Source organism: Gavialis gangeticus, unplaced genomic scaffold (assembly GCF_001723915.1).
Source record: "Gavialis gangeticus isolate Ggan-Ray unplaced genomic scaffold, GavGan_comp1, whole genome shotgun sequence".
NCBI classification, from domain to species: Eukaryota; Metazoa; Chordata; order Crocodylia; family Gavialidae; genus Gavialis; species Gavialis gangeticus.
In genome coordinates this window covers 32,236,996-32,264,445 of record NW_017729008.1, presented here as the reverse complement: position 1 = coordinate 32,264,445, position 27,450 = coordinate 32,236,996, and the positions used below count along the sequence as shown (strand labels likewise).

The following is a 27,450-nucleotide window of genomic DNA, read 5'->3' as shown; positions in this document are numbered from 1 at the left end:
CTTTCCATTGGGAGTAAGCCTCCTTTTTGGCAAGGAGACATTCCCGGATGTTTTTAGTGAGCCATGGAGGCTTATATGCTCTCCTGCCCCCTTTGACCCTCCTGGGGATTACCTTCCTCTGGGCTTGGAGGATCGTCTCCTTATCTTCAGAGCTCTTCATCCTGTGGCTTGAAATTGGAGAGAACTGTTGCTTGTTAACCAATAAAACTTCTTGGAGAATTTTTGCTTTATTGTAGAAAACTTTTTCTGGTAGATATAAGTTGTTCTTACAGTGATTAATTTTTATATTCAAGTTTGGTGCTTTCTCTTTTGGGAATGCATTTCTTTTTCTCTCTCCTGTCTTTATGTTAACCTCCTTTTGATTCCCATGCAAAGCTTTTCATTGTTCACAAGGAAGGAGGTGATGAGCGATTTATTTTTGGTCATCTAAGAAATTACTGAACAGTATCATAAAAGAGGTGCTTAGTGTTGTCACTTTTATTATATATTTGGTTTTTACTTTAAAATGTCTCTCTTAATGGTGCCTCCATAATTTGTGGCTCCGGTTTGTTATTTCAGTCAAAGATTTTATTGTTATATAAAATAGACTTTGATGGTTGTGATCTGTTTTTCCAGATTTATTCACTGTACTGATGATTCCCCTGATCCTTCCTTGGACTATGAGGTAAGACTCCTCTTGACTACATTATCCTTGGAAAGATTGTCCCTTTTGCTTGGGAGGATACGAATAAAACATTTACTCATAAAAATGCCAGACTAACAGCTCTAGAGAGTGAATGAATAGTGAGTGTGCTGTGCTGTGTTGGTTTTAATGTTCCAGATGCAGGGCAGGCGATATTACTGCAAGCTTCTCCACAGTTTTCCCACAATGTGTGGGGTGGTGATGGGAAAGGAATAACATTTTAATGGTTGAGAGTTATATATTAGAGACTAATATATATTAATATATATACTAAAGACCATTAGCGACTAACTGGTTCAGAGTGGCATGAGTTTTTATAGGCAGCAACTGACTTCAGAGCCTTTGGACCGGTGAGTTTCTAATATGCCACCCTGCCCTACCTTTTGCCTGACTTCAACTAATGTGGCTAATCGCTTCGGACATAGTGTGCATTAGTACCCCCTTTTTATGTTTGTATATCTTTGTTAATTACTTTGTTACACTATTACTTTGTCATGGTACGCGCAGTAATTTTGCATTTAAATACAGCACCTGTAGTCTCAAAATACAAATGTGAATTAAATAAACCTTAAGCAATCCCAGAGTGCTTTAGAAATGTTAGGAACTGGGTCACTGGGAGGCCCAAATTTTCAAGTTTCCATTAAAAGTAGGAGTCTCACTTTTGGTTGCCTGATGAGAGCCATGTACGACCTGACTATAACAACTGGGTTCCAAGAGCTTGAGCAACCTAGAAATTGAGGAACCCAAAGTTGAGTGAGCACTTGTCCTCCAGACACGGAGTTCATGGAGTAACCAAGGATAGGATCCAGATCTTCTGACTCCCAAGGTGTTTTAACCTCAGGACAATCTTCTCACTTGACCATAATGTTAACTTCCATTACAAACCCCTATGTTGAGGCATTTGCGATGGTTTTTACGTTCAGAAGGTATCACAGGAGGTTGCTTTGGCATGTAATGGAGGGAAGGATTAGTTTGTTTAAATTTAATTCAACCCGTTAAGTATTTAGTGAATGCTTTTGGATGAGGGTGATCTTCCTGCCGAATTCCTTGATGATTTTGTTGTTCTGTGCTAATACTGTTTGAATATACAATTACAATGGAAAAAACTCAGTTTCCTTCCTCCTTCCCCCAACTAAAGCATAGGTTTGAAATTCTGGATCAGAAATCCTGTCCGTGTTAGAAGGTTGTATAGGAAATCTGACCTGGCTGTGATACGTTACAGAATGCTTTGTTACTAGCTACTCCGATACAGGTCAATGGAGAAAATGTATTCTTCCCAATCCAAGAAGAATTGGTGTTTCATGTGAATGAATCTTGCCTGGAAAAAAAATAGATGGGAATGTTAGAATGAGGGAAGGAGAGGAAAGATTTTTTCATTCAAATATTCATGCACCCAGGGAATTAATGTTGCCTTTAAGCCAATAGTTCTCAACCTCTCTAGACTCAAGGTTACCCCTCTTTAGGTTCAGGGCACCCCTCAAAAATAATAGAGCAATTCCTCTGTTACAAAGAACTCCTGAAGACCTCGATAGGGCAGAATAGTTCTTAACGCTACGGCTTTCTATCTGAAAACTTCAGGTTTCTCTTGAGAATCATGTGTGGACACCTAACATGGCTAAAATTGCAGTTGAAAAACTCCCTTGGGGGAAAAAAGAGTCCCAAGGTACCTCAGGGTGCTGTGGCATACTGGTTGAGAATCACTGCCTTAAACAATAGTGACTGGCTGGGTCTTATGAAATTGATATCAGTGTCTTGTGTTTGAATTAATAGGAGAGTCTTTACAGCATGTTTACTGCAGTATTTCAAACTCTCTTCAATCACAATAGAGTCTGTGCTGCAGTAATATATATTCCTCTAATAATGTTCCAGGTGTGTGACTGAAATGAAGCTCCTTTTTAAAATTATTTTTATTGCTTTTCATATGTGAATTCTAAGCCATTTTAGTGGGATGCAGAGAGCACAAATAGGAAAAATTATAGTCTAGTTATCAAATGCAATTTTGCTTTTATGTGATAGCTTTACACATAAATAGGTAACAAGATAAGCCAAACTTCTTTGAAATATTTCCGCCAAGGTAATTACATAGACTATAACTATGGATTTTTTGGTTTCCTGTATAAAGAATTTCCCACAAGATTATTTTTCTCAGTTACAGCAAATACAGTCATAGTGTCACAATGTTTCTTTTGACAAAAGTTGCCAGTTAACTCCTCTTTAAGCCATACTTGGATATGTCTTTTATTTTCTTCTTTCTATAGCTTGTCCTTCGAAAATGGTGTGAATTAATTCCTGGTGCAGAATTCAGATGCTTTGTCAAGGAGAACAAGCTTATAGGTATGCTTTTTTCATTTAAGGTTTATTCTTATTCCCTTTTAATTACTGTAAAGCAGCCAGGAGCAACGTTTTTGGCAGGCATGCCACAAATTAGCCCCGAGTATCACTTGGATCCCTTTACCCTACTTGCCCCACTTTCTGCTTCCTGTCTGGTACTCCCTGTCTGCTCTGATGTTATGCTTTCTGCTCTGTGCCCTGTCTGTCACTGTGCTGTCAATCCTCTCCATTGTCGGGACCTGCCACACAGAGGCTGCCGTGCCACTTATGGCACCCATGCCAGAGGTTGGCCACCCCTGTTGTTGTAAAACACAGTAGTGTGTAAGGGAAGAAACATTTCCATGTCATACACAGTAGATGGGGATCTGTCTTGTCAGTGCACAGAGAGCCAAGTTTGTCCATTTTTGGGCTGGGAAGTTCCAAGTGGAAGGTGGGTCAACTTTGCCCCTTATAGACTAACTAAATTAGAGAGAGAGAGTGCACAATCTTTCATGAGCTAGAGCTCACTTAACCAGATGCTGTGAAAGGACATGAACAAACCCATTTATAAAATGGAGAGAGTGATGTGAATAAAAAGGTAGAAAGGGATGGGGAGAGCAGAGGGCAAAGGGAATAATGATGGGAGAGGCAACAAGTGAAAAACCCATAGGAACAAGTTCCAAGTGACCACAATGTACATCAGTGGCAAAGTCCTTTATCATGGGTTTATTGCATAAAAATAAGAAATCTGTCAATGTGCATTTTGGCTGATTTTTTTTTTTTTTCAGTTGATTTTTCTGAAAATAATTCAAAATTTGCATCATCACAGTCAACAACCAGTCATCATCAATGGCTCAATGTCTAATTAGGAGGAGGTATCAAGATGGGTTCCTCAGGTGTTGGTCCTAAGTCCAGTATTGGTCAACATTTTCATTAACAATTTTGTTCATGGGATTGAGTTCACATTTGGCAAGTTTGCTGATGACACCAAGTTGGGTGGCATTGTAGACCTTCTGGAGGGCAGGGCTAGGATCCAAAATGACCTGGATTGACTGCGGACCACTTTTCCAGTTAATCAGATCAGGTTCAGCAAGGACAAGCTCAGTCCTGCACTTGGGAATGGAATAATTGCATACACGGATACAAACTGGGGAATGACTAGTTAGGCTGCAGTACTGCAGAGAAGGACCTGGCAATTGCAGTGGACTGTTAGCTAAATATAATCCACCAATGTGTTCTTGTTGCAAAAAAAAGACACTGGATTATATCAAGACAGTTGCTTGCAAATCAAGGGAAGCAATTCTCTTCAGCACTGGTGGGTCCTCACGTGACCTCACAAAATTTGATTAAGGTCCTGGTAAGTGAAACTTATGAGGAAAGACTGAAAGACCTAGGGTTATTCAGTCTGGAGAAGAGAAGACTTGGGGGGGATTTGATAAGTCTTCAGAGACCTGAAGGGTGATTTATAGAGTTGATGAGAAAGTCCTTATCCCCTACAGCCACAGAGAAAAGCCCAAAGGCAGGGGTGGGCAAAATACAGCCCGTGGGCTGGATCCAGCCTGCAAGACCTTTCTATCTGGCTCATGGGGCCCCTAAAAAAAATATAGAAAATTTAATAGTTCTCTGCCCTTGGTTCCTGTCAAAAATGACAGGAACCAAATGCAGTAGGACCCAGGGGAAGCCTGGCGGGCTCCAACAACAGCAGGGCCTGCCCAGCCCTGACCCCCAGCTGGAAGACCCAGCCAGGGTTTCTGGGCTGGGAGCACATGGCTGCCCCGGTGGGAAAGCTCAGGTAAGTGGGCATGGGCAGCCCCAGGCAGTGCGGGGTGCCAGGCATGGGGCAGGGAGGGGCCACTTTTCCCCACCCTCAGCACCAGCTTCTTCCCTGCTGGTGAGCAGGGGGTCGGGGCTGTGTGCTGCCCCCCACCTGTACCGCGGGGCTGGGGGGCACTGGTTGTAAGCTGGCGGGGAGCCAGTAGGAGCACAGGGCCTGCACCGGTGTCCCGGGGCCAGTGCCGGTGGGGCTCAGAGCAGGGTACCAGGAGCGTGGGGTCCCAGCTGGCAGGGACTCCGTGGAGCCGGGCCAGCTCCCCCCTCTCTGCTGGTGCAGCCCAGCTCAGCTGCACAGACCCCTGCCAGCCTGTGCCCCGCTCTGGGCCCCACCGGTGCTGGCCCTGGGACGTTGGTCCCAAGACATTGGGACATTGGTCCCAAGATAGTGACCAGGGGCTGGGGCACCTGTCAAGGGGCAGGGCTACCCATGCAGCCCTTGACAGCCTGCTAAAACTGGGTAAGCAGCCCTCCGCCCAAAATAATTTCCCACGCCTGGACTAGGAGCAACGGCCTTATGCTGCAGCAGAGGAAATTTTAAGTTGAAGATTAGGAGGACCTTTCTTACTAGAAGGATAGGCGAGCACTGGAACAGGCTACCTTGAGAAGCTGTGAAATCTCCATACTTGAAAATGTTCAAGAGCAGGTTGGACAGACACTTGGCTGGGATGGTTTAGTCAGGGGTGAGCCTGCTTTGAACAAGGGGCTGGACCAGATGACCGCAGTTTCCTTCCAGGCCTACTTCCCTGTGGTTCCCACTTTCCTCAAATGGTGAGGCCTGACGGCCATGCCTGGAGGTGACACACAGCATGTGTTGCAAGAGTGCACTTTTCCAGTTGGACAGCTACATCCCCAGAGCTGCCGTCCTCTATTGATATGGTTTGGACCTGCAGTCAGCTTTGCAACAGCTGTTAATACTTAGAAATGGAGTTATCCATTTTTGCATGTACCATTTAAGACCATGCCTCAGAATTAGACAGTGTGGACTTACAGTAAGAGATGAGCTCTGACATCATTCATGTAACTAAGATAACACAGATACAACCCATAGGTCTTCCTTATGGGATTTTTCTTGTCACTAGTAGCACAAGTTACTTGCATTCTAGTGATGGAGAATGTGTTGATTTGTCATATGTGCAGCAGGATTTTACAGTTGCTCACATCTATGTATTCAGTGTCAAAGCATCTGTCACTTAAGATGCATGTTAAGTGTATCCAATTTGAGTCATTCTATTGCTATCAACTTAAATTAATGTCTTTCAGACAGACAAAATACATGCATTTGTAATCATCTGATTCAGGCCAGAGTGATTTGTGAGGCATGGGGAACAAAAGACCGTGCTGGAGTGAATTGGAGAAAGCCTTGAGTTGCATTTTAGGGGAACAAGTTGCTTTTTTATGAGAGAGATTGTCAGATCTATGTTAAAAAACTGCAGGATTTAACACTTGGAGTACTGTAGAAAGAAAGTGCTTCCTCACACACCTTTTATCAAACACCTGCCCCTCTTAACCAAGTCAGAACTTACCTCTTGGGGTCTGCCTTACTTACCTCCTGGGCTCTGCCTTCTCTGTGGACATGCTGGCCTAAATTCTGTCCCTCACACTCCACAGATCCTAGTTGCTCCCATTCATCATTTCCGATGCATCTCACCTCCCTCCCCACTGCAGGGTGCCCAGCACTACATCAAGTCGGGAGCATGGGGGAGAGTTTTTTTTTTGGCAGAGTAAACAGGTAGAAAGTAGCTTTTTCAAAGAACCCCAGCTCCCTTCCACATCCAGAGTGCACTAATTGTATAGTGTGGCCAAATAGCTGGCATCTCCTCCTTAACATTCCTGGTAACCCTGAAAAACTGACCACTTGCTAAAGGTATTGACCTCAGCTGAATGGATGTCCCAAGGCTTAAATCAGTAATGCAGTGTAAGGGTTACATAATACCAAAGGTTTCAGTCGTCTTGGTTTAGTGGTGGTTTTCCTGAATATCTTGCTAGTTTAGCTCAAGCTGCTTCCTTTCTGATTTTGAAAGCTTGATAAATGTGCCTCTCATTGTTTGTTAAGAAAAGAAAATTGCAAAGTATTTTCTCCTCTGTACAATATGCTCTGCCTATAGAAAGGCACTTTATATTTGTTTTACATGGGACTTGGTTGCCCCACCCTTTTCCGACCTTTCAGACATGCGAACTCGGGGAACCACATTTCATCATGAGCAGCAGTGTTGAGGACTGCTCCAGAAGCTAGGTGTACTGATAGAAGTAAAGAGCCGTGTTTGGCCTTTCTCTTGGGAACATCCGTCAGTGACTCCTTAGCACCGGTTCAGGATTGTGGCGTTGGGTTCAAAGGAGTGTTCTGTCCAGCCTTTTGGGACTTGAAAGTCTGCCACTTGTGGTCTTAATGGTTACTAAACACCTAGGAAATTGAAGAAACTTTACTAAGATCCACTGTGGAAGTGGCAAATGTCTGAAAGCATGCCCACATGTGTGGGTAATGAACACCATTCACCAGATGGAGGGCAGAATTAATGGAAAGAAAATTGTTAATATACTGAGGGTGCCTGAAATACCAGAGTAAAGACAATTGCCTACAGTTGCTATTGCTACAGTTCAAATATTATGATCTTTAATGTAATAGACTACAGTGTGCATCTTTCTGATAACTGGGTTCTATTCATCCAATTTCTTTGCATACCTGCACAACTCTAAAATATGGATGTAAAATGTGTATGGGTAATTAATTTAATTTAAATTTCTGACAGGTATCTCCCAGAGAGACTACACTCAGTACTATGAACATATCTCTAAACAACATGAAGAGATCAGCAGATCCATAGAGGAGTTCTTTCAGAAACACATACAGTATAAATTCTTGGATGAAGATTGTGAGTACCTCTAAGTTCTGAATGGGAAAAAGAGGATGGTGGGTAAGGATAATATTTAATAGAAGTACTAAGTGGATTGCTAGATGCTCAGAGATTTAATTTTAAACTAGAGTCTGAAAAACTGATCCTTCAAGTATGGGTTTTTTAAATGCAACTCCTGTTATCTCCAGAGGCAGATTTTAAGCTCAGAAAGACTTTCAGGACCAGATGCATAGTAATGAGACCTGTTAAATTATCTTGTCTTGTCCTTTGCCAGACCAGCATCATTTCCTACAGTAAATTCTGAAATCCCGTTATGTTACGTGGAGCAATGAAAGACCAGTATTTCTAGGTAGCAATTAACATTGCCAATGTACTAACTTTACATTCAGGTAATGTTCTTGTTCCCTCTGGCTGTATGCCTGTGCTACTTACTGGTTCTGTGGTATCTGTTTTACTGATTTAAAAGTTTTGTATCATTAAAAATGCCAGCAGTCTATGGCATAAACTTACAGAACAGTGCAGTATCTTCCGTGGTAGAAAGTTGGTAACGATAAAAACTAAAGAGAGTAGTCTGGATTCTTTCAGGAAAAAGTGTTGATTTGAATGATCCCTTCAAAAAGAGTTTAAATGCTTTTTTGCTTTATTTTTATTAGTAGTAGTTTTAGGTATTTCATTTATTTTTAAATGTAAGGAAACATTAGTGAGTGGACTTTGGTGGAAAATATATGTGAAAGAATACCCAGGAATAAGAAAAGGAACATTATTCTATTTTTCCGCAGACCAACACTGGAAGACCATTTCCACGATATTATATAAGTCTATTAAAAAAATTTGATACCCAAAATTGTAGCTGCTCAGACTTCTGTTCATAAGGGGCATGTACTTTTATTTTTTTAGAGAATCCACTACTGAAGTAGTAGAAGTAAATTTGAGGGGCATCATGTGCATGTTTGTTGTTTTAAACAAAGCAGAAAACCTAGTACAAATTCCATGCTGGAAACAGTCTCTTGCTACAGTTATTTAGTAGGCTGTCGGGGACCACCCCCCCCCCCCCAACCGTTATATTAGGCCATGATTAACATGTTAATAATGGCATAAACAGGAAGGGTGCTACATGTGCACCCCATTTAAAGTGCTATAAAATGGGGAATGAGCCATAAATACATTGAACATTTTTATAGCTCATTTGTGTGGTGCCTTAAATTGAACACATGGCTTGGGCCAAGAATTGGCTGATTTTTCAGCCCTGTGGGAGGCTGTGTTGGGGAAGAGCTTCCCCTGCCTGGCTGGACTGCCCAGTGCAGGTAACTGAGGCTCCCAGTGGGGGAAGCCTTTATCTTGCCCTGCCAGGGCTTTAAGTGCTACACAGAGCAGCCCTAGGCTGCCTGGCCAGAACTGCTCTGTATGGGCCTTAAAGTCCCAGTGGGAGGATGCCTCTGTTCCCCCAGCGCCAGGACTTTAAACCCTGTGCCAGGCAGCTCTGACCAGACTGCCCAGCATAGGGAACAGAGGTCCCAACAGTGGAAGTCTTGGCTTCCTCCACTGGGGACTTTAAACCCTGCGCTGAGCAACTCTACCTGGCTGGGTCCACAACTGCACCAAGGCCAGTTCCATACCCTGGTGCAGTCACTGGACCCAGCCAACAACTGCTTGTCAGTCTGACAGTTTGGGGCTGGTTCCAGACCTTGCTTTGGTCCCCAACTGGGCTGACATTCAGCTGATTGTCAGGCACCTGCCTTTCAACTTGTCAGTGCAGGGGAGCCCAGGAATATTGGCAAGTAGGGCATGATTGGGATCTGATCCCCAGTCTCAAAATTACATGTGGCATGGCAAGGTGCATGATTTTTGGGATCGGTGATCATATCCCATCATGGCTTTAAACGACCCATCTATCAGGGGCCTGGGATAGTGTCTCTGAGCAGCAAATGATCAAGATTTGGTAAAATTCCCAATTCCAGATAGTTTACACAGCTCAGGATGTAGATTGAAGCTCCCATCCAATAGAACTTTTTAATCTTGTGAGCTGAAATTAGTGGGGTTATTCATGTTTGTAGTGTTCATTTCAGTGGGATTTATTGTAACATTCATAAAGTTATATGCACGCTTAACTGGTTTGCTGTATCAATTTAATGATCAAATAGATCTTTCCTCTCTGACTTTCTAAAGCACAGTACATGCCCACCCCTGCTTTTACTTAAACATTAACAATCTGGGTCTGCAACATACTTCATAAAAGAGTTTAACTCTGGAATGCTTTTGACCTGAGAACAATGCATTAGTTTGAGGATTGGGCTTTGAGTACAGGGCTTTTATTTTTTATTGTTTAAATAAAAGCCCTGTACTTAACTACTAACATAATTGTAGCTGGTATGTAATCAGTTGCTTGTTAAGAATTCAGACTGATATTTTTAGAAAAGGTGCCTACAGTCAGGCTTCTTGGGTGATGTCTCAGAAACTGAGAGTTTCCCTGGCTGTTGCTGTGAAGTTTTCACAGGTCTTTTCCCTCATACAGAGTAGATGGAGCTCTGCTTTCTGAGTTGCCTTTTGGGAAAAGAAGGCTGCAAGTAGGGGTGCACCAATAAAGATTTTCTGGGCCGATGCCAATGGCCAATTATTAACAAGCCATATCGGCTGATTAACTGCCAAAATGCAGTGCTGCAGCTTGGAGAGCAGTGTCTGGCTGGTAAGTCTGTTGGGGGGAAGGAGCGAGACGGAGAGGAAAGGGATGTGGGGGGGCAGTGTGCAGATCAAGACTCCCCCGCACAGGCACAGTGAGGGAGGAAGTGGGGCGGGGGCAGGTGCTGCACAGCTAGGACAGAGCACAGGATAGAGTCATTCAGGGGGCACAGGGAAGGGAGGGCAGCTCCTGCTGCTGTGCGCACTCCTGGGGGAGGCATGGGGGACATGTGCCCCCCCGCCTCTGGATCTGTGTATGGGGCAAGGGTGGGCAACCCGCTGGGGGTGGCACTGGGCTTTTCCCAGTGGGTGGGGATGGGCTGGGGCTGTGCTCAGGCAGGTGGTGGCTTGAGGCGGGAGGGCTACGGAGCGGGCTATAGCCACTCCAGAATTTGCTCTAGCCCCCCTCTCAGCACTGCCACTGCCCTCTCCAAGTGCAGCCTGGCCCAGCTCCTCTGCTGGGAAGAGCCCAGCACTGCCCCCGGCCCCAGCCTGCAGTGGCAGTCCACCCTCACTCCATGCACGGATCCAGGGGCATATGCCCCCCATACCTCCTGTGGGGGGGGTGCACAGCAGCGGGAGCCCACTGTGCCCCTCTCCCCAGACAAGCTGCTCGCAGATCTGTGTTGCATCCCACTCTTCCCCTTCCCCCCTGCCACCTCGGCTGGGCAGTACCTTTCTCAGCCCCACTCCCTCCCTCACCGCAGGGGCCTCAATCTGCCCCCCCCCCACACATACACACACACCCCCCTCTACCCCACTCTTCCCTCCCAACAGACTTACCAGCTGGACGCTGCTTTCCAAGCTCCTGGGCTGGCCGCATGCATGCTGCAGTTGTGCATGCACATGCAGCATTTCTCAGCAACATCATCGGCCACATCAGCCAAAAAAAAAGAGCCAATTGCTGATAATCTCAATTTTCCTTTTATTGGTGCCGATACGATATGGACCAATGTATCGGTGCACCTCCTAGCTTCAGGTTACCTTCTGTGATGAAGACTTGTGCATCTGTAGTCTTGGGCACTAATAAGCACTGAGCTTTTTTTCTCCAGGGCAAGTGACTGCAGGGAAACACTACACAGCAATTAGTTTTTTGGGGCTTTTTTCATTTATGTCCATTGGTTTTGATTTTTTTTTCCCTGCATATCTCTTGACAGCATATCCAGTGGTTTGCAGGAAGTTGATAGTTGTTGCTCAAATAATCAAATTCTTTTCATTCTGTTCCATTCTTTAAGTGGCAGTGGTCTTGTTTCTCTGGCAAGCTGTCTGTGCTTTATTGCTACACTGTGAGCTGATTGCCACTCAGCCTTTTCCTCTTGGATTGGTAGCCTCTCCAGATGGGAGTGTTGAGTAAGTGCAGCTGGAGTGCTGCAAACTAACATGTTTTAAGAAAAACTTTGCAACCTTCTAAATACCGAGTGTGAGGAGGAATACAGTAGACGTTTATATCGTCGTTTTTCATCATCCTTATGAAAGATACCGTTTTGATAACAGCATAGCTGGCCTCCCGTTTAACAACAGAACATATGGATCAGCATGCACAATAGAAAACCTTTTTTTTTTCCCCCAGCTGAAATCCCATCAGGATAGGGGTGAAGCTGAAGGAGAGGGATAATGAAGTCTTCCTGCGTGTTCATTTTTTGTGTTGTACTAAGATCACCAGCCAGCCAATATGGCAATTAATACTAATTACAGTATGAATTCTCATCCACCAAAAATTGGGCTAGCACCACCAGGCAGCTATTAGATTTCAGTGACTTATATTTACTACTGACTTGGGCCTGACAGATGAGACATTTTGCAGTATGTTTTTATGCTGATTAAATGCAAGTGTTTGTACTTCCTGTTCCTATTAATCAGTAAGCTCAAATAAGCACATGTGATGGTAGAAGAAGCCTAATATTACTGTGCTTTCCTGTACAGGTGGATCACTGGTATGGAGGCTCATTTACCTGAGCAGGTTGCAGATGTTTAACTTCAGGGGTGATGTTTAAACTGATTTAGCAAAACTGGTGCTAAAGGTTGTGTGAACACTTAGTTTAACTACAGTTCATTGAGAAAAGGCTTACATTGAATTGAAACTGAGCACTCCTACATTGAAATAAAAGTGACTGTGTCGGGGCCTGCTTGGGTTTCCCTAAATCAAGTGGAAAGCAGTCAAGTCGGTACAACGTCAGCCTGTAGAGAGGGCCTTTGTTTGTGTGTGATCCTGCATAAGAAGATAATGCACCATGAAGTTGTGGGGGAGGGGTGTTTGGTATTGGGCATTGTTAAAACTATGGAAAAAAAGATGCACTGAAAGGCAAAACAAAGAAATGTCATAAGATAACCAACCTTGTTGACATCTCTGAACATGGGACAGACCTTGCTAGTCAGTGGATGTGCTGCAACTGTTGCACATTGTACTAAACACAGTAGTTGCAGTATTGGTCCTCAGCCACTCCACATGCCCCTGCCCCTGCTGCTCGTTTTTACTTCTTGTTCTATTTCATTGTGTGCTGAAATTGTAATCTCTTTGGACGAAGGGACTGTCTTTTATTAAATCCGTGTACAACATAGCCCCTTGAGATTACTGCCAATCAAGCAGTCATGACACAGAAGATGAAAGCTTTTCTCTGCTTAGAGCTGATGAAATATTTTGGATTGGAACAAAAATGCATTAAAAATTCAAGGGGTGTACTTGGTAGCCATGTTGGTCTGAGACAAAAAGACATACAAAAAACTAGAACTCTTGGTTCCAAAACAATACCTTTTATTAGATCAACTAGAAAATGGCAAGAAAATTGTCCGTTTCTGCAGGCTTTCAGGATCAAAGTCCCTTCATCAGGCTCTGGGAAAAGTGTAGATGGTACAAGGTGGTGAAAAGTCCCCATAGGTAGGAAATAAACTTCATTTTTGCACGGAGGGAGCTGAAGACGGAAGTCTGTCCCTCTGGGTCCATGAGAGTGTCTCTGTGAGCTGTGTTGAGTAGCTCTTTGATGTGTTGATCAGGTAGAATTCCTTCCCTGGAGGTGTCAGACGGCAGGCACGGAGGCAAAAAACTTCCTTGTTGTTCTGCAGTGAAGTTTAAAATCCGAAATCGGCTGAAATTCGTCATCTTCCATGTTTCAGGGGTGTACTTAGTAGCCATGTTGGTCTGAGACATAAAGGTAAAATAAAATAAAAGGTACCCCTGAAACATGGAAGATGACGAATTTCAGCCGATTTTGGATTTTAAGCTTCACTGCAGAACAACGAGGAAGTTTTTTTTGCCTCCGTACCTGCCATCTGACACCTCCAGAGAAGGAACTCTGCCTGATCAACACATCAAAGAGCTACTCAACACAGCTCACAAAGACACTCTCATGGACCCAGAGGGACAGACTTCCGTCTTCAGCTCCCTCTGTGCAAAAATGAATTTTATTTCCTACCTATGGGGACTTTTCACCATCTTGTACCATCTACACTTCCCAGAGCCTGATGAAGGGACTTTGATCCTGAAAGCTTGCAGAAAAGGACAGTTTTCTTGCCATTTTCTAGTTGGTCTAATAAAAGGTATAATTTTGGAACCAAGAGTTCTGGTTTTTTGTATGCCTTAAAAATTAAAGGGAAGCCTCCCTATGTAAGGGTAATGGAAAGTCTCTCAAGTTATGGACAAATATACTTATTTTGCTGCTTTGAAAGAGGAAGAGGATTTGCTGCTTAGAAGTAAGCGATATACATTACGATCTAGCTGGTATAGCTGTGTGATCATGTAGCAAGAAGAGTTAGCTAAATGGCCCTAAAGTTTGACCCTGGATAAAACAGGGTTGTTTGCAGCAGTTTTGCTATACACGAATCAGTACAGAATCATGTTGATACAGCAGTTGCAGAGCAATACCATATAGGTATCTTTTGCTCTCAGTGCAGTTCTTGCACGTCTGTACCTTTGCTGTTATACTCCCCTGCCATGAATAAGCCCAGTTCTAGCTTTCAGTTTTGCAGATGTATTACATCTGGGGATTGTGCCCTAGGCTTGTGTATCTGTTTAAGCATAGCTGTCTTATATATGATCACCTGTATTTTAAAACTGACACATATCCCTCCTCCTTTCCAGTTGTGTTTGATGTGTACAGAGACAGCAAGGTAAGTGAATGATGGCTCATGTCATATTGTTGAAGTAGTCTTTATTAATTGCTTTGTGGAAGTGCTGAAGCTGCCTAAAATGACACTGAAGTGAAGTGAATGCGGTGTTGAGTGAATTACAGGTATCTGTCAGCAAGTGGCTGCCATATGCTAGACATTATCCAGGACAGGACAGGAAGGTGGTTGGTGTGTTTGCGTATATGCGCATGCCAAGAATGTGGATGTTTTGCAAACCGTTTCCTCCAGAGAAGGGGCAGTTTATCTTAAAGCATGTAGCTGTGGTTTCAGCTGCAATTGCCTGACAAATACTCAGTCTTTAACAGACTCTTTGAGACTTTTTAAAGTGGTTTATGCTGTCAGAAGAAACTGCTTGGTTAATTGTTCAAGATGAGGGTGGCAGCCTGTTAAGATTGCCTGGTAATTCCCATTTTAAGACCCTCATTTTAGTTGCTTAGAACTAACTGTTTAGTTGAATTTTTTGTGAACAAAAAGGCTGTGAAAAATGCACGACCTTGCCTGTGTTAAAAAAGTTTTGACAGCCTTTTCCTTGAAGTGCTCCAGCTACGCCTGTGCTTTGGAACAGGGCTTAAAAATGTGGCCTTTCTGTCTAGGACAGGCCTTTTGCTGTGGCCCTCAATTTGCCTAAATCTGGCCAAATTAAAAGCTTTGGAAAAACGGAGCATGCACAATCTTCAGGATTTTTCAAGTGCCTAAAAATTCTGTCTTCAGTAAATGTGCTCGTGTTGCTCACAGCTCCTTGTACTGACCAGGGTAAAATATGTACCCTTCCTGGTGGGCAGCTGAGCATGTTTCAGGTGTGCGGCCAGGCTTTACGTGCCCTGAGCCCAGGGCTACAGAGGTGGAACTGCTCTCAGCTGTTTCAAGCTGGAGCAGGGCTGGGAGCTGGAACTGAGCTGTTTTCCCTGCACTCACGCTGGGATTCCTCATCCCCAGCAGCCAGGTAGGAGCGGTTCCCTGAGCTGAATACAGAGGGGGACAAGCAGTTTCTCCTTAGCTGTCAAGACAATATGCTGGGTGTGTGTATCTGTTAATTACTGGTGCAGCTCTTGGGCTCCTGGTAAACTGCCAGTTAGTCCTTTGGGGGTTGCCTGCATGGCTCAAAGCAGCACTGTGCTGACAAGCACCACATCTGCTTACAGGCTGAGCTCCTGAGCTGGAGTTAGTAGCCTTATTAGCCTCCAAAATTTCAATTCAGTTTCTGAATTGTGTGCGCTGCACTGCTGCTGTTCAGAGGTAGCGCACACCGAAGGCAGAGCGCATCTCAGCGTGGCACAACCTTGCACCATACCATGGATGCATTTAAGTCTTTGCCTTTTGCCTCTGCCCATGGGTGCCAAGCTCACAAGTGTATTATTCAGCATCCCTTTAGCATCTGGATTACAAATGCTGATAAAGGTTGAGTCCGTTTCCAGGACCTGTTCTGATCAGCATGTTTTTATGGCAGTCTCACCTGTAGAGTGAGAGCAACGTCCAGCTCCTTCCTACTTAAAGTTTTTTCAGTTGCAAATATCTCTTGGATGGATGGAGTGTTTTTTTTGCCAGGGCTGCAAAATTTGGTAGAGCAAAAAAACCATGCAGGGAGCAACTGAAACATACTGGGGACTTTGCTCCAAGTCCTGCTTTTTCAGAGGGAAGTGGAAGCAGTGCGTTTCATTTGGTTGATGTAGAACATAAAGCAACTTCTCACGTGTGCGTTCGGTCCAGGCTTTCACATCGCAGAATCCAGCTCTTACAAGCTCACTTCTGTTTTTCATCTTGTACTGAGTCTTTCCAATTTAAGTTAACATTCTTTCTCTCTTTCTATCTTAGTTTTGTGGGGGTCGCTCTTGTTACTGATGGGGTGGCTTTGCATGCCAGCATGCAAAACATGTTCTGACACAATCTTGAAAGCCAGGTGGTCTCCAGAGCCAGGCAGCCAACACTACAAAGGCTGAGTTAGCCCAGTTTCATTTGGATGCATTTCTTCAGCTGTTAAGTAGCTGGGACTGAGTTATTTAAACAGCTGCCTGAAGACAGCTGTAGTTCAGTGTTGTATGAACTGATCACTGTACGTATGTCTTGCATACATCCCAGGTCTTAACAATTTGGAAAGCATGTTAGGCTTCTTAGATAAGCTGCTGTAAGAGGGCAAGTATAGTGGGGATATTTCAGGCTGCTGTTAATTTGCAGATCTTAAGTTACAGTAATATTAGTGCTGTGTTGACTCACAGGTGCTGTCATTGTGGGCAGTTCAGCGTTTTCATTTTATCTGTACTGGCTTGGCACTTATCTATCTTGTAACTTCCTTTGACTGCCCTTCGTTTTGTGCACTTCCTTGATGTGGTAATGCTTTTTATTAAAACAAAACTTAAGTTGCTGTATGTCTGTGGGTGTTAAGCAGAATTGCACAGTGTCCTCCATGTGTTTCTTCATCACATGCAAAACTTTGCCTCGATTGCTTATGCACTTATCTGTCTCGAGTGTGATAAGAGATTGCCAATATTGGAAGCCTGCAATAAAGAGCTTTAGCCCTGCTGTGAAGCCAGAGGATGAAAGTGGTCTTGAACTATATTTTAGGGCCATGTGCTGCATTTGCTTCAGTTTACTTTCCCTTAGCGTGAACGCTGTTCATTGACGGAGATAAACGCTTCATATTTAACAACACCTGTCATGAATTTTTTTTTCGATTCCATCATTTTTGAATGCCTTCTACCAGCCATTTGCAGTTACCAGAGTTCAGTGAATATAGAAGAGGATCTTTAGGAATCAGTCAGTGCTGTGGATGAGCACTGTATCTACATTAAAGTGGAAAGTATAGCTGTAGTACCAACAGAAGCATCTGTTCGTCTCACCAATCCGACAGTATGTCTTTGGACAGACTGTAATTCTCCAAAGGGTAGATGAGCTCACAAAAGTCCATATAAAAATTTTTAAGTTGCATATATTTAACAAATCCTTGTGCCAGCCCTTTCTAAAGTCTGAACCCTCTGAAGCAGAAAAAGAACTTGTGAACCACAAAGTGAACTATGCCAGCCATTGCCCCTGTCTCCAATTAAATTGGTTCATTAGCTTGTTTTTCTAAGTGTGGTGGGAATGCAAATGACACATTCTTCCTCCTGATATTGTTGAGCTAATAAGATATCCCAGTTAGTAAAACCAAAACATCATACTATCACAAGAATCTCTGAGCTGGGATGAAAAGTGGAGCGATGGAAACCCATGGTCCCGTTGGCAATGCAAATCTGCTTCCTGCACTGAAGCTGCTTGGGACTCTTCCTCCAGCGTTGCAGCTCAACAGTGCAAAACCACCTTGGTTTCTTTGCCCTTCCAGAATCAAACCCAGCTGCAGTCTGTTTTTCAGGTGCTTGCAGTTTCCGTATTAATAAGCTTCAGTCTTCTGAAATGTGACTGCAGTCCTGACATTTAGCATAGGGAGCATGTGGCAGCGTCTCGAAACTATTTGCTTGTGATCTGACAGGAACACACTGTGGTGTATTTGCAAGAGGGACTCGGCGAAAACTGTGGGAACCCAAACTGCATGGGCTGTCCCGCTGGCTCAGTTGTAGGTTTCAGGTAGTATTACTGTAATACTTCTGTCAACTTTTGCCCTCTGTCCCCCTGCACTAGTAAGGGAGGCTTGAGATAAGAACGTGACTGTGCCTGCTGGCTACCGAGGTCCCGCTCTATACTGCCGTGGTGAGAGCAAGCCTCCTGCTGCCAGACTGTATGAGGGCTGCTTAGATGATATCGTAAATCTGCAGCTGCGTGGAGGTGAGAGGACATTTCAGCAATGTGGTCACCACTGAGGAGTGGGATCCATAGACCCCAAAGGGATTTTCATCCCTGGTGAGGAAATGGCTGTGTTAGAATGCTAAATCTGGAAGTTTTACACTACACCAAGAAGATGGGGACCACAGTCTTAAACAAGATCCCTCTGGCATGAAGGGGAGGAGGGAACAGAGACCTAGGTAATGACCTAAGTAACTGATCTTCAGAATCAGTTGCAAAGTGCCTTATATCATGACTTCAGTGAATAATAATCATAAAGAAATCCTCTTGCCCCTTTAAAGGTACATACAGCATTTCTCTTTGATAAATCCAGGCTCATTCAGACACGATGCCTAACTTGGGAGAAATCCTTCTGTACATGGTTGGGGTTTTGTGCTTTGTTACAGTGTAATTTGTCTTTTATTAGGTAGGTAACACACTGTAAGGAGCAACATGGTTCCCTGTTAGTTTGAAGTAAGGCAGATAGTAGGGTGGGGTGGCATCTTGGAGACTAATTGGTTCAGAGAAGCATGGGCTGCAAGGGGTTAAACTGATACACGGACATGAGAAACTTAGGTTTGACTTTGCTGGTTCTTCATGGTCTTCCCGGGTGAAGTTGAGCAAGTTATTTTCATTTTTCTATGCTTCCATTCCTCACATCTGTAAAACGCACACGTCCCACCCATCCCGCATGGGTGGGTTGTCAGGATAAATGGAGTAAGGGTTCAGAGGAGTTTAGCTACCGCCATGGCTATCTACAGGTATCTTTAGATAAATTTACTTAAGAATACCTTGCATCTGTGAAGACTTTTTGAATTGGGAGGATCCCAGAAGGCATTTTTCAAACTGTACAGTATCCCTGAAATACTGCCACTTCCGAGATGAAGAGCAGCAGTTGTGCAGGCTGCCGAGGTGGCTGGTGTGAGACAGGAAACTTCTGACCAAAGATAACTTGGGCAAATCCTTGTTCTTGCCCAATGTGCGGTGGGACTTTTGAAGGGCTATGCAGAGCAAAATGACTTGGTAATGTCCAGTCTACAAGATCTTCATGTAGGAAACTACGTGGAACTGATCTCAAAATACTTGCCCTCCCTATTTTGACCTTTTATAAGAACTGGTTTTTAGTGGTCCAAGATTTGGCATGTTTTAAAATGAAGTGCAGCCTGCTCAATACCCATGGAGAGAACATTTTAAAAACGTATAATTTAGCTGGCGGTGAAAAGTTCACGTCAGGTTTGATTATTTTTCTTGAGATCAAGTATGCTTGTATTTCTGCATTTAGGTGGATAATATTTTTCTGTCCTTCGTACTGTTTAAATCTGTTGGGTTTTTTTGTTTCCTCCATTGCTTCACTGCAGGGTAAAGTGTGGCTAATAGATTTTAACCCCTTTGGTGAAGTAACAGACTCGCTGCTGTTTACGTGGGAAGAATTAACGTCTGGGCAGAACGTGAAAGGTGACCACGGTGAAGGGGAGGCTACGGAGCAGGTACAGATTTATCTGATGAATAAAACTGCATTTGTAGAGAGAATAGCTAGATGGCTGAATAGGTGGACTAGCAGCCTCGGTTCCTCTCCCGTGTGATTTAGTTACTAATGTGCATTTCTGTTCACCTCAGAGGGGTATGGATTGCATCCCAGACTTTGTTTTTAGTTCATTGATTGGAAATGCCTTGAAAGCAGGATTTATGTCTCCTACGCTGGGCAGGCTCAACAAATAATAGCATCAGGTTTTAGGGCTTCCACTACTGTCTCCTGCAGTGGATACTGTTGAGAAAAAGAGAGAGACTGTATTGCAGCTTTTACCCAATTAAGAAACTTCCCCAGTGTTTCTCTTTACTCAGTTTAGTCCTGTTAATTCCAGTTTGATCCCTTTTATTGCATTTTAAACTGTGCCTTTTTATTTCTTCACATGTACATTTTTAACTGTATGTCCTTCTACTCCATCACTTAACTAAGTTCTGCTGCCTACCTGGATTGCTTTTTCTCTTTGATTTTCCTGGTTTCACAGTTAGTTTGAGCTTCTACAAATCTCTCTCTAACTCTGTCTTTCCGTTACAGGGGTGCCCAAAGCCAAGCCTATTTCCTGTTCTCAGGGGAAATATTCCCCTTCAATCACTAGTGCTTTAGTGCTCTTCCAGTTTGTGACTAACCCTAGGACCATTTGGCCCCAGCTTAACCTCCTTAGCCAGCTGGGGAGAGCACTGAAAGTAGCTGTCTTCAAACTGGAGATTACTGATGGTTCAAGAAGCAGTTGCTAGCAACCTCTGGGGAGCTGCTTAGCCAGTTAGTGTGTCTCTGTCGTTTTCAGCTAATAAACTGCATTAGCACAATTTCTTTCTTAGGCTTGCTTTATTTAGCTTTTCAACAGGATCTGGAAAGTTGGGCTAGAGCTAATGAGTTGAAGTTCAGTGCGGACAAATGCAAGGTGCTACACCTTGGGAGGAATAATCAAAAAGACAAGTATAAAATGGGTGACACCTGGCTGGATGGCAGCACTCTGAAAAAGGACTTGGGAGTCTTTGTAGATCACAGACTCGATAGGGGTCTGCAGGGTGATGCAGCCGCACACAAAGTGAATGAGGTTCTGGGATGTGTCAATAGGAGCATTCAGTGCAAGACACGGGAGGTGATAGTGCCTCTGCTCAGCACCGGTTAGGCCTCGTCCGGAGCACTGTGCAGTTCTGGGCTACACGTTTTAAAAGGGACGTGGAAAAGTTAGAGAGGGTCTGGAGGCAGGCAGCAAAGATGATCAAAGGCTTGGAAAGCAAGTCATGAGGAGAGGCTGAAGGAGCTGGGCATGTTCAGCTTGTAGAAAAGGTGCTTAAGAGAGGCCATGATAGCAGTCTTCAAATACCTGAAGGGCTGCCTTAAGGTAAAGGGAAAGCACCTCTCTCTTGCTGCAGAGAGGAGGATGTGGACCATTGGCTGGAAGTGGTATTCCACTGAGGCTCTGCGGGCTCAACCTGTGCTGGGTGGGCTGGTGGGGGTGTCCAGCGGCACCCGTGGTGGGGCCTGGCCCACCCAGCTCCTCAGGGATGGGCAGCAGCCACCCTGTGCACGTGGGGATGCTGCCTTTTTATTTCAACAAATATTTGCTGGGTAAATTTTGACCATAACTTTGGCAAAGTTTTACTTATTTATGCTGAAACCTGAAGTCCTAACTAAAAGGAGATTTTAAGACTTTTGTTGCTAAACATTATACAATTTATAAACTTTATACAGTTTTATAGCTGTGGGCCCAGCAGCCTTATCTAAAGTTCAGTATATCACAGAGGGAGACCAATTGTTACAGTGCTGTTACTGCTTATTTACTTTAATACATTAATATTAGTACAATCAGGATCCTAGTGGAGGCTCTGACGTATGGGGGGAAAACACTTACCCAGGGACGGCGCCAGCCTCTTCCCAGTGGGGGATCTGAGGTGGGCCAGACAGAAAATTGGGGCAGTTACGCTGCAGGGGGGGTGGACAGGGTGGGCTCAGCTGTGCAGGGCAGGCAGCGCAGCCCAGAGGGAAGGGATGGTGCTGGGAGGGGTGGTTACACAGGGGCTAAGGTCCCCTGAGTGCCCCCCCGCCACCCCCCCAAGCGCCACTACATTTTAATTTCTGCTGATAGATGATTTGAGATGTTTATAGAAAACCCTAGCATTGGTGAGCACTTTTCAATACAATTTAGATGAAATAAACATACTAGCCAAGCAAGTGAAGCTCAATTATTCTAAAGAAATCCACAGTTTTAATTGCAGTGAGATACTTTATGATGACTTTGGGTGTTTTCAACCTGCTCGCTTGCTCTCTCTCTCTCTCTCTCAGGACTATCCAGCTTTCCGTTGCACAAACAGCGGAGTTACCGTCCAGCCTAGCCCTTACCTGAGCTACGGGCTGCCCAAAGATTTTGTAGATCTTTCTACTGGAGAAGATGTCCACAAATTAATAGACCTTCTCAAACTGGTAAGCAAATCCTAGTGGAGGAACTTCTGACTGTTGAGAGGAAAGTAAAGGAACATTAAAGTGCTTAAACCCTCATGTTCTAAATCAGGGGTGTCAAAGATGCAGCCCATGGGCCAGCTGTGGCCCACAGAGTGCCGTCGTCCAGCCCCCAGTGACACTGCTGAGTGAATTGAGCCACGTGCCAGTGGACTGGACCTTTGCACAGAGTCCACAATGCATGCTGCTCGAGCAGTCTGGCAGGGATCTGTTCTATAAACAGCACCCCTTTTCTGCCCCCACACCTTTTCTCTTCCCCAGCCAGCCCAGAATTCACACCACACCTGCTGTATTATAGAATGGGTTTATTGAATTTTACCTTTAATAACCTGGAACTTTATTATCCTCAGTCAGAGCTGTCCACTTCTGAGTGGCTGGGTGCTGCACATCCCTATGCCGTATGGAACACAACCTCCCTGCTCCTGAGTCATATACTGTGCTGGCATGCCACATGGGCACCTCTTTCGCTGCGCTGTGTTGTGTAGATCCCACCCCCCCCGTTACGCCTTATGCCTCCACACTACATCGTGCCAGTGCCCTGTGCTACATGGGATTACTCCCTGAGCCCTGTGGGCTGTGCCACCTTGTCCCCAGGAGAGGGGGCAGGAAGTGGTAACTGGTGGGGGAGACCCCGGCAGCAGAAGCAAGAGAGTGATGTGGGGGATGGCACCCAGGGGCCACAAGTTAACTCCTCAGGGGTCACTTGCAGCCCACAGTTGGACAGCTCTGCCCTAAGTGAAGTTGTTTAATAGGATCTAAAATATGATGAATGTTCCTGGAGAAACCAGCATACCTTTTTGTAAAAGTTGATATTACTTTGGGTGTTACTAAAATAATTTTGTGAGGTCTCAGCAAGCTTTTACCACTCAATAGTTTTTAATTCAAACAACCTCAGTTTCTCTGTTCCTTTGATAACAATTCTTTGATGTTTTTACTGGCCCAGAATGACCTTCCCTCTACTTTTTCCACACTTGGGTGGGACAGTTGGAAGATTTAATTTTTTTTTCTTAAATCAAACATATGATTCAACACGAGCAGAGTCTATGGTATCGGTGTCCTGAACCACCCAGCCTTGAAGGTCAACGCGGGCAACTCAGATTCTACCCATAAACTGCATGCTACAGAAGTGTAGTAATGCGGTTCATGATGCTGCTTGTATATCGCAAGTCTTAGGCCAGGTCCTCTACCAGGATAAGGACTTGCCCTTAAGTTGTGTGCGTCATTTTTATTAGTGACATTTCGCAGTCTACTTCATATTGTTCCACCACATCATAGGAACACTGCTGCAGAGTCTAACAGGAGATATGATCAGGAAGTTTCTGACTTTCATTTAATCTGCTTTTTTCCATTTCATCCCAGGACTTCAAATTTTAACTCTTTTGTAATTCCCCAAATCGTCACCTGCCTTGTTACCGGGTGTGACGGTATCTAATGCTGTGTTTTTGTGGTATTAATTATGACAATTGACTGATGCCAGACACATCCCAAGACATGTTTGCGTAATGCCATTGCTGCTTCTATAGTCTTAAAAGACAGGTTTTCAGTGTGTGCGTCCTTTTAGGGGTTCCCATACGCTCTGGTAGCACTGATGGAAGAATAGAAGAGAGAAATGCTGATATTTCTACATTTTATTTTCATACCAAATCAATTGGAAAATAAATCAGAATATCAAAACTTTTTTCAGACCAAATGGGGGGCGGGGAATTGGATAAATTGAAACTTCTCAGTTGAAATAAAACATTTAAAGATTCCTGAATTTAAATGTTCTGTCAGAGCCAAATGAAATGTTTTCTTTCCATTTCACCTGCAACAATGGCACAAGGGGATCACTGAACCTGTAAAGGGATTGGATTGCTGTGGCTAGATACTATAACGATGAGTCTTATGAAGCCTGTTAGAAAAATGTAAAAAATTGTGTTCAGATGTTTTTGCTTCATTGTGGGTTTTGATGTCACGTTGGCCATTGATTCTCCTGGTTTCTAAGTTCTTGTTTATGGACTGTTTTTGCTGGTTGAGACTAGGTGACATATTTTTCTCCTGAATTGTAAATAAAAAAAACTCCTTGTGAATTTGCATTTATAAATATAAATGTTACCACATAACCTTCAAAGAATGGCTTAGAAGTACATAAAGTTTTTTTTCTAATGCCAACATCTCTAGAAAATGCTTGTAATTTTTTGATGCTTTTATTAAAGATAATTGCATATAACATGGTTAACTTCCCTGTTTCCTTGGCAGAAAAGAAATCAACAAGATGATGACTGAGAGATCATGAAATGCTGGATGAAATTTTAAGCGAGAAATGTGGCTAGATTTTTAGACTACCTGTTAAACATCAACTTAAAGAAAATCTGCTTTTTGTATTCAGTGAAAGAAGTGAAGAGCTGCCAAGCCTATTTGTGTATTAGTTTAATAAATATAAAATCTAGGAAATGTTTTTCTCATGGCAACGTGGTATGCTGGCTTATTGTGTGTTCTACGCTCTTTCAGTGCTTAATTAGGATCATAGGATAGTAGGGCTGAAAGAAACCTCATGAGATCATTTTGTTCAAGCCACCGCTCAAGGTGGGATCAGCCCGGCCAGGCGTCTCTTCCAGCATGCTCTTGACGACTTCCAGGGATCGAGAGTCCACAACTTCTCTAGGTGGCCTGTTCCAAATGCTCGACCATCCTCACAGTCAGGAAGTTCCTCCTGCTCTCCAATCTACACTTTATCTGCTGCAGCTTGAGGCCATTTTTCCTAGTCCTAGAGCAATGGCTTCAAGCTGCAGCAGAGAAAATGTGCTGTGTTACTATCCTGATGCAAGCAAGCATATCTACATTTGGACATAAGTAATTGAGTCCCTGGTTTTTAGCCTGGGAGCACCCGCACCAGTGAGGGTCACTTCAAACTGTAAGACTTTGCTCACTCAAATACATCCCACAAATAGAAAATACAAAATGTCAGCTATCCTGTGTATTTAATCACATGGTTTTAAAGTATAATCTGTTGGTAAAAGAATACAGCAATTTGCAGTCTTTCCTATGTAATTTTTTAATGGTAAGTATCCATGTTGAGATTTCTCTCGTTAAAGTCATCTGCTGGTAAATTGCTCAGTTAAGGATTTTAGTCATTTGAAATTCTGAAATCACTTTGAATGAAGTAATATTCTTCTCAGACTGCAACTATAGTCAGGAGATGTGCAAGGTCCAGTACTTCAAAAACAAATGTGATAAATATGCTGAAGGAATAACATTTATTTTCAAATATCTCATCCACAGCTGATGGCTTAAAAATTATATAAAATAGCCTCATAATTTTGTGTGGGTCTGGTTTTTCTGCTGTCGCATCCACTCACTGGCTTCTCTGAGAAGATGATCTGTTTCATAATTATGATGGATTCTGGATTCATTTGACACTTTAACCCTTTCTGCTAATAAGAGGAATCCTGTAAACTGGCCAAGAATCTGGAAAACCTGTGTTCTTTACCCAGCTTTATCAGCTTGCTCACTTTAAAACTTTTGCAAGTTACTTAGATGGAAATTTAGGGTCAACTGATTTTGGGGCATCTCGGTTTTTGGCTACCCAGCTTTACACCTTGATGCTGATAATCGGAGGTTACATACACAACTCCTGATGAGGTGAATGGAAGTGCAGTTCCTAGTCACCTCTGAAAATTGGAACCTCCTGCATCTCATGCTGAGCATCCAACAATTAATGCATCTTTTCAAGTCCAGTCCTTTGCTTCTCTGTGCATGGCTTTCTCTGTAAAATGGGGATGACTCTTAAAGTAAAAAACTAAACACGGAAAAAAGGTCACTTCTCATCCCTATGCAATTTCAGTTTTGAAAGACCACTTGTGGCTGAAGATTATATGGATAATGAACATGTTCTGCTTTATGCAGTTATCAAACTTGATGCTTGTGCTCCTTGAAATAGCTGAATTAACAGGTGCTCTTGCAGTCTGCAATTATAAAATGTGTTTTCCTTCCTTACGAAACTGCAAGGAGAGCTTAGGCATACATGTGTTGAGGATAGTCCAAATGGAGGGCATCCTACCTTGGAGCAGGCAGTTGAATTAGACAATCAGTTGAGATCCTTTTCAGGGCTACATTTAATTCAGTGAGAAGTTAATCTTTCATGCTTTAAACGGCATGTGTAGGAATCTCGTAAAATTTAAGGGAACTTTTAGAACTTACGAAAGTATTAAAGCCAGAGAAAGAACTGTTGTCATCATCTAATCAGACCCTCCTGCACTACCCTGCCGTCTTAGGTGAAATCCTATGTCAAGTCTGATTCCTGGTGAAGCCTAGTGGTGGAGAATCCACTACCTCCCAGTAGCAAGATCCAGCATTTTAATGATCCTTTATCACAGGTCCCCAACCTGGACCCTCACCAGATGCTCTGTATGGGTCCCACCATGGTTTGTGTTGCTGTTTCCTTCTTCCTCTGCTTATCCTGAGGTTATAGGATGACTGCTATAATAAAATGTCTCTATTCCTCTCTCCCTCCACTGCTTCATTGGTCTCTGTGAGCCCTTCTGAAATAACCCTCTGTCAGGTCGTTCCATGATCTGCCTTGTCAAGTCTTTGCAGTCCCTCATCTAGTGATTGAACTTGCAGGAGGAGGAGAAGTATCCAGACTCAAGAAGTGGTTTCTCCCAGGGTGGATTTGATTGAAATCAAATTGATTTAACTTGTAATTTAAAATCACTGGTCAGGAAGCCTTGTTTTAATCACTGTTTTCTACAAAAAGTGAATTCTTGTTGTTTGATATAACTTTTTATATATATCATTCACAACTCAGAGAGGGGTATGTTTCATTTTTAGAGGGTACACATGCATTTTAAAGCAGTGATTTATTTTGATATTTTTTCAGATTAATTTTGCAGCTACATCAGAAGAGTGGATTAGGGTTTGGTTATTTTATTGACTAAAGCAAATTGAGAGAGGATACTTGTGAAGTCATTGGGGAGTGAACTAGGATCAGATCTTTACAGTGTGCAGCTAAAAGCTTGAGCAAAAAGTGTTTGATTTTCAATTAGATAGTAAGTATAGAAATTGCTGGAGAAGGGAGGGAGTACAGAAGCTAGAAAACAACTACCAGATAGCAACATCTTTATAAAGTAGCTGGGTTTGCTCAGCATCTGAGTTGCACGTCAACTTGATGTGACAGTCATGGTTCTTGAATTGCAGTTCTGCCAAGAGTGCTAATGAAAATACTGCATTATGCCTCAGTCGGTAGTGTTTTTAATTTT

General features: G+C 43.5%; 1 protein-coding gene across 1 annotated transcript in view; it reads left to right on the top strand.

Moving 5' to 3' along the window:
• Positions 1–26,698, top strand: part of CDC123 (cell division cycle 123) — a 71,564-nt gene extending 44,866 nt beyond the window's left edge. Inside the window, exons 7-13 of the mRNA XM_019509559.1 lie at positions 616–664; positions 2,941–3,016; positions 7,573–7,695; positions 14,429–14,457; positions 19,584–19,712; positions 22,040–22,177; positions 24,452–26,698. Coding sequence (XP_019365104.1) covers positions 616–664; positions 2,941–3,016; positions 7,573–7,695; positions 14,429–14,457; positions 19,584–19,712; positions 22,040–22,177; positions 24,452–24,478 — 571 coding nt within the window. The 3' untranslated portion in view covers positions 24,479–26,698. The remainder of the gene's footprint in view (positions 1–615; positions 665–2,940; positions 3,017–7,572; positions 7,696–14,428; positions 14,458–19,583; positions 19,713–22,039; positions 22,178–24,451) is intronic.
• The last annotated feature ends 752 nt before the right edge of the window (positions 26,699–27,450 follow it).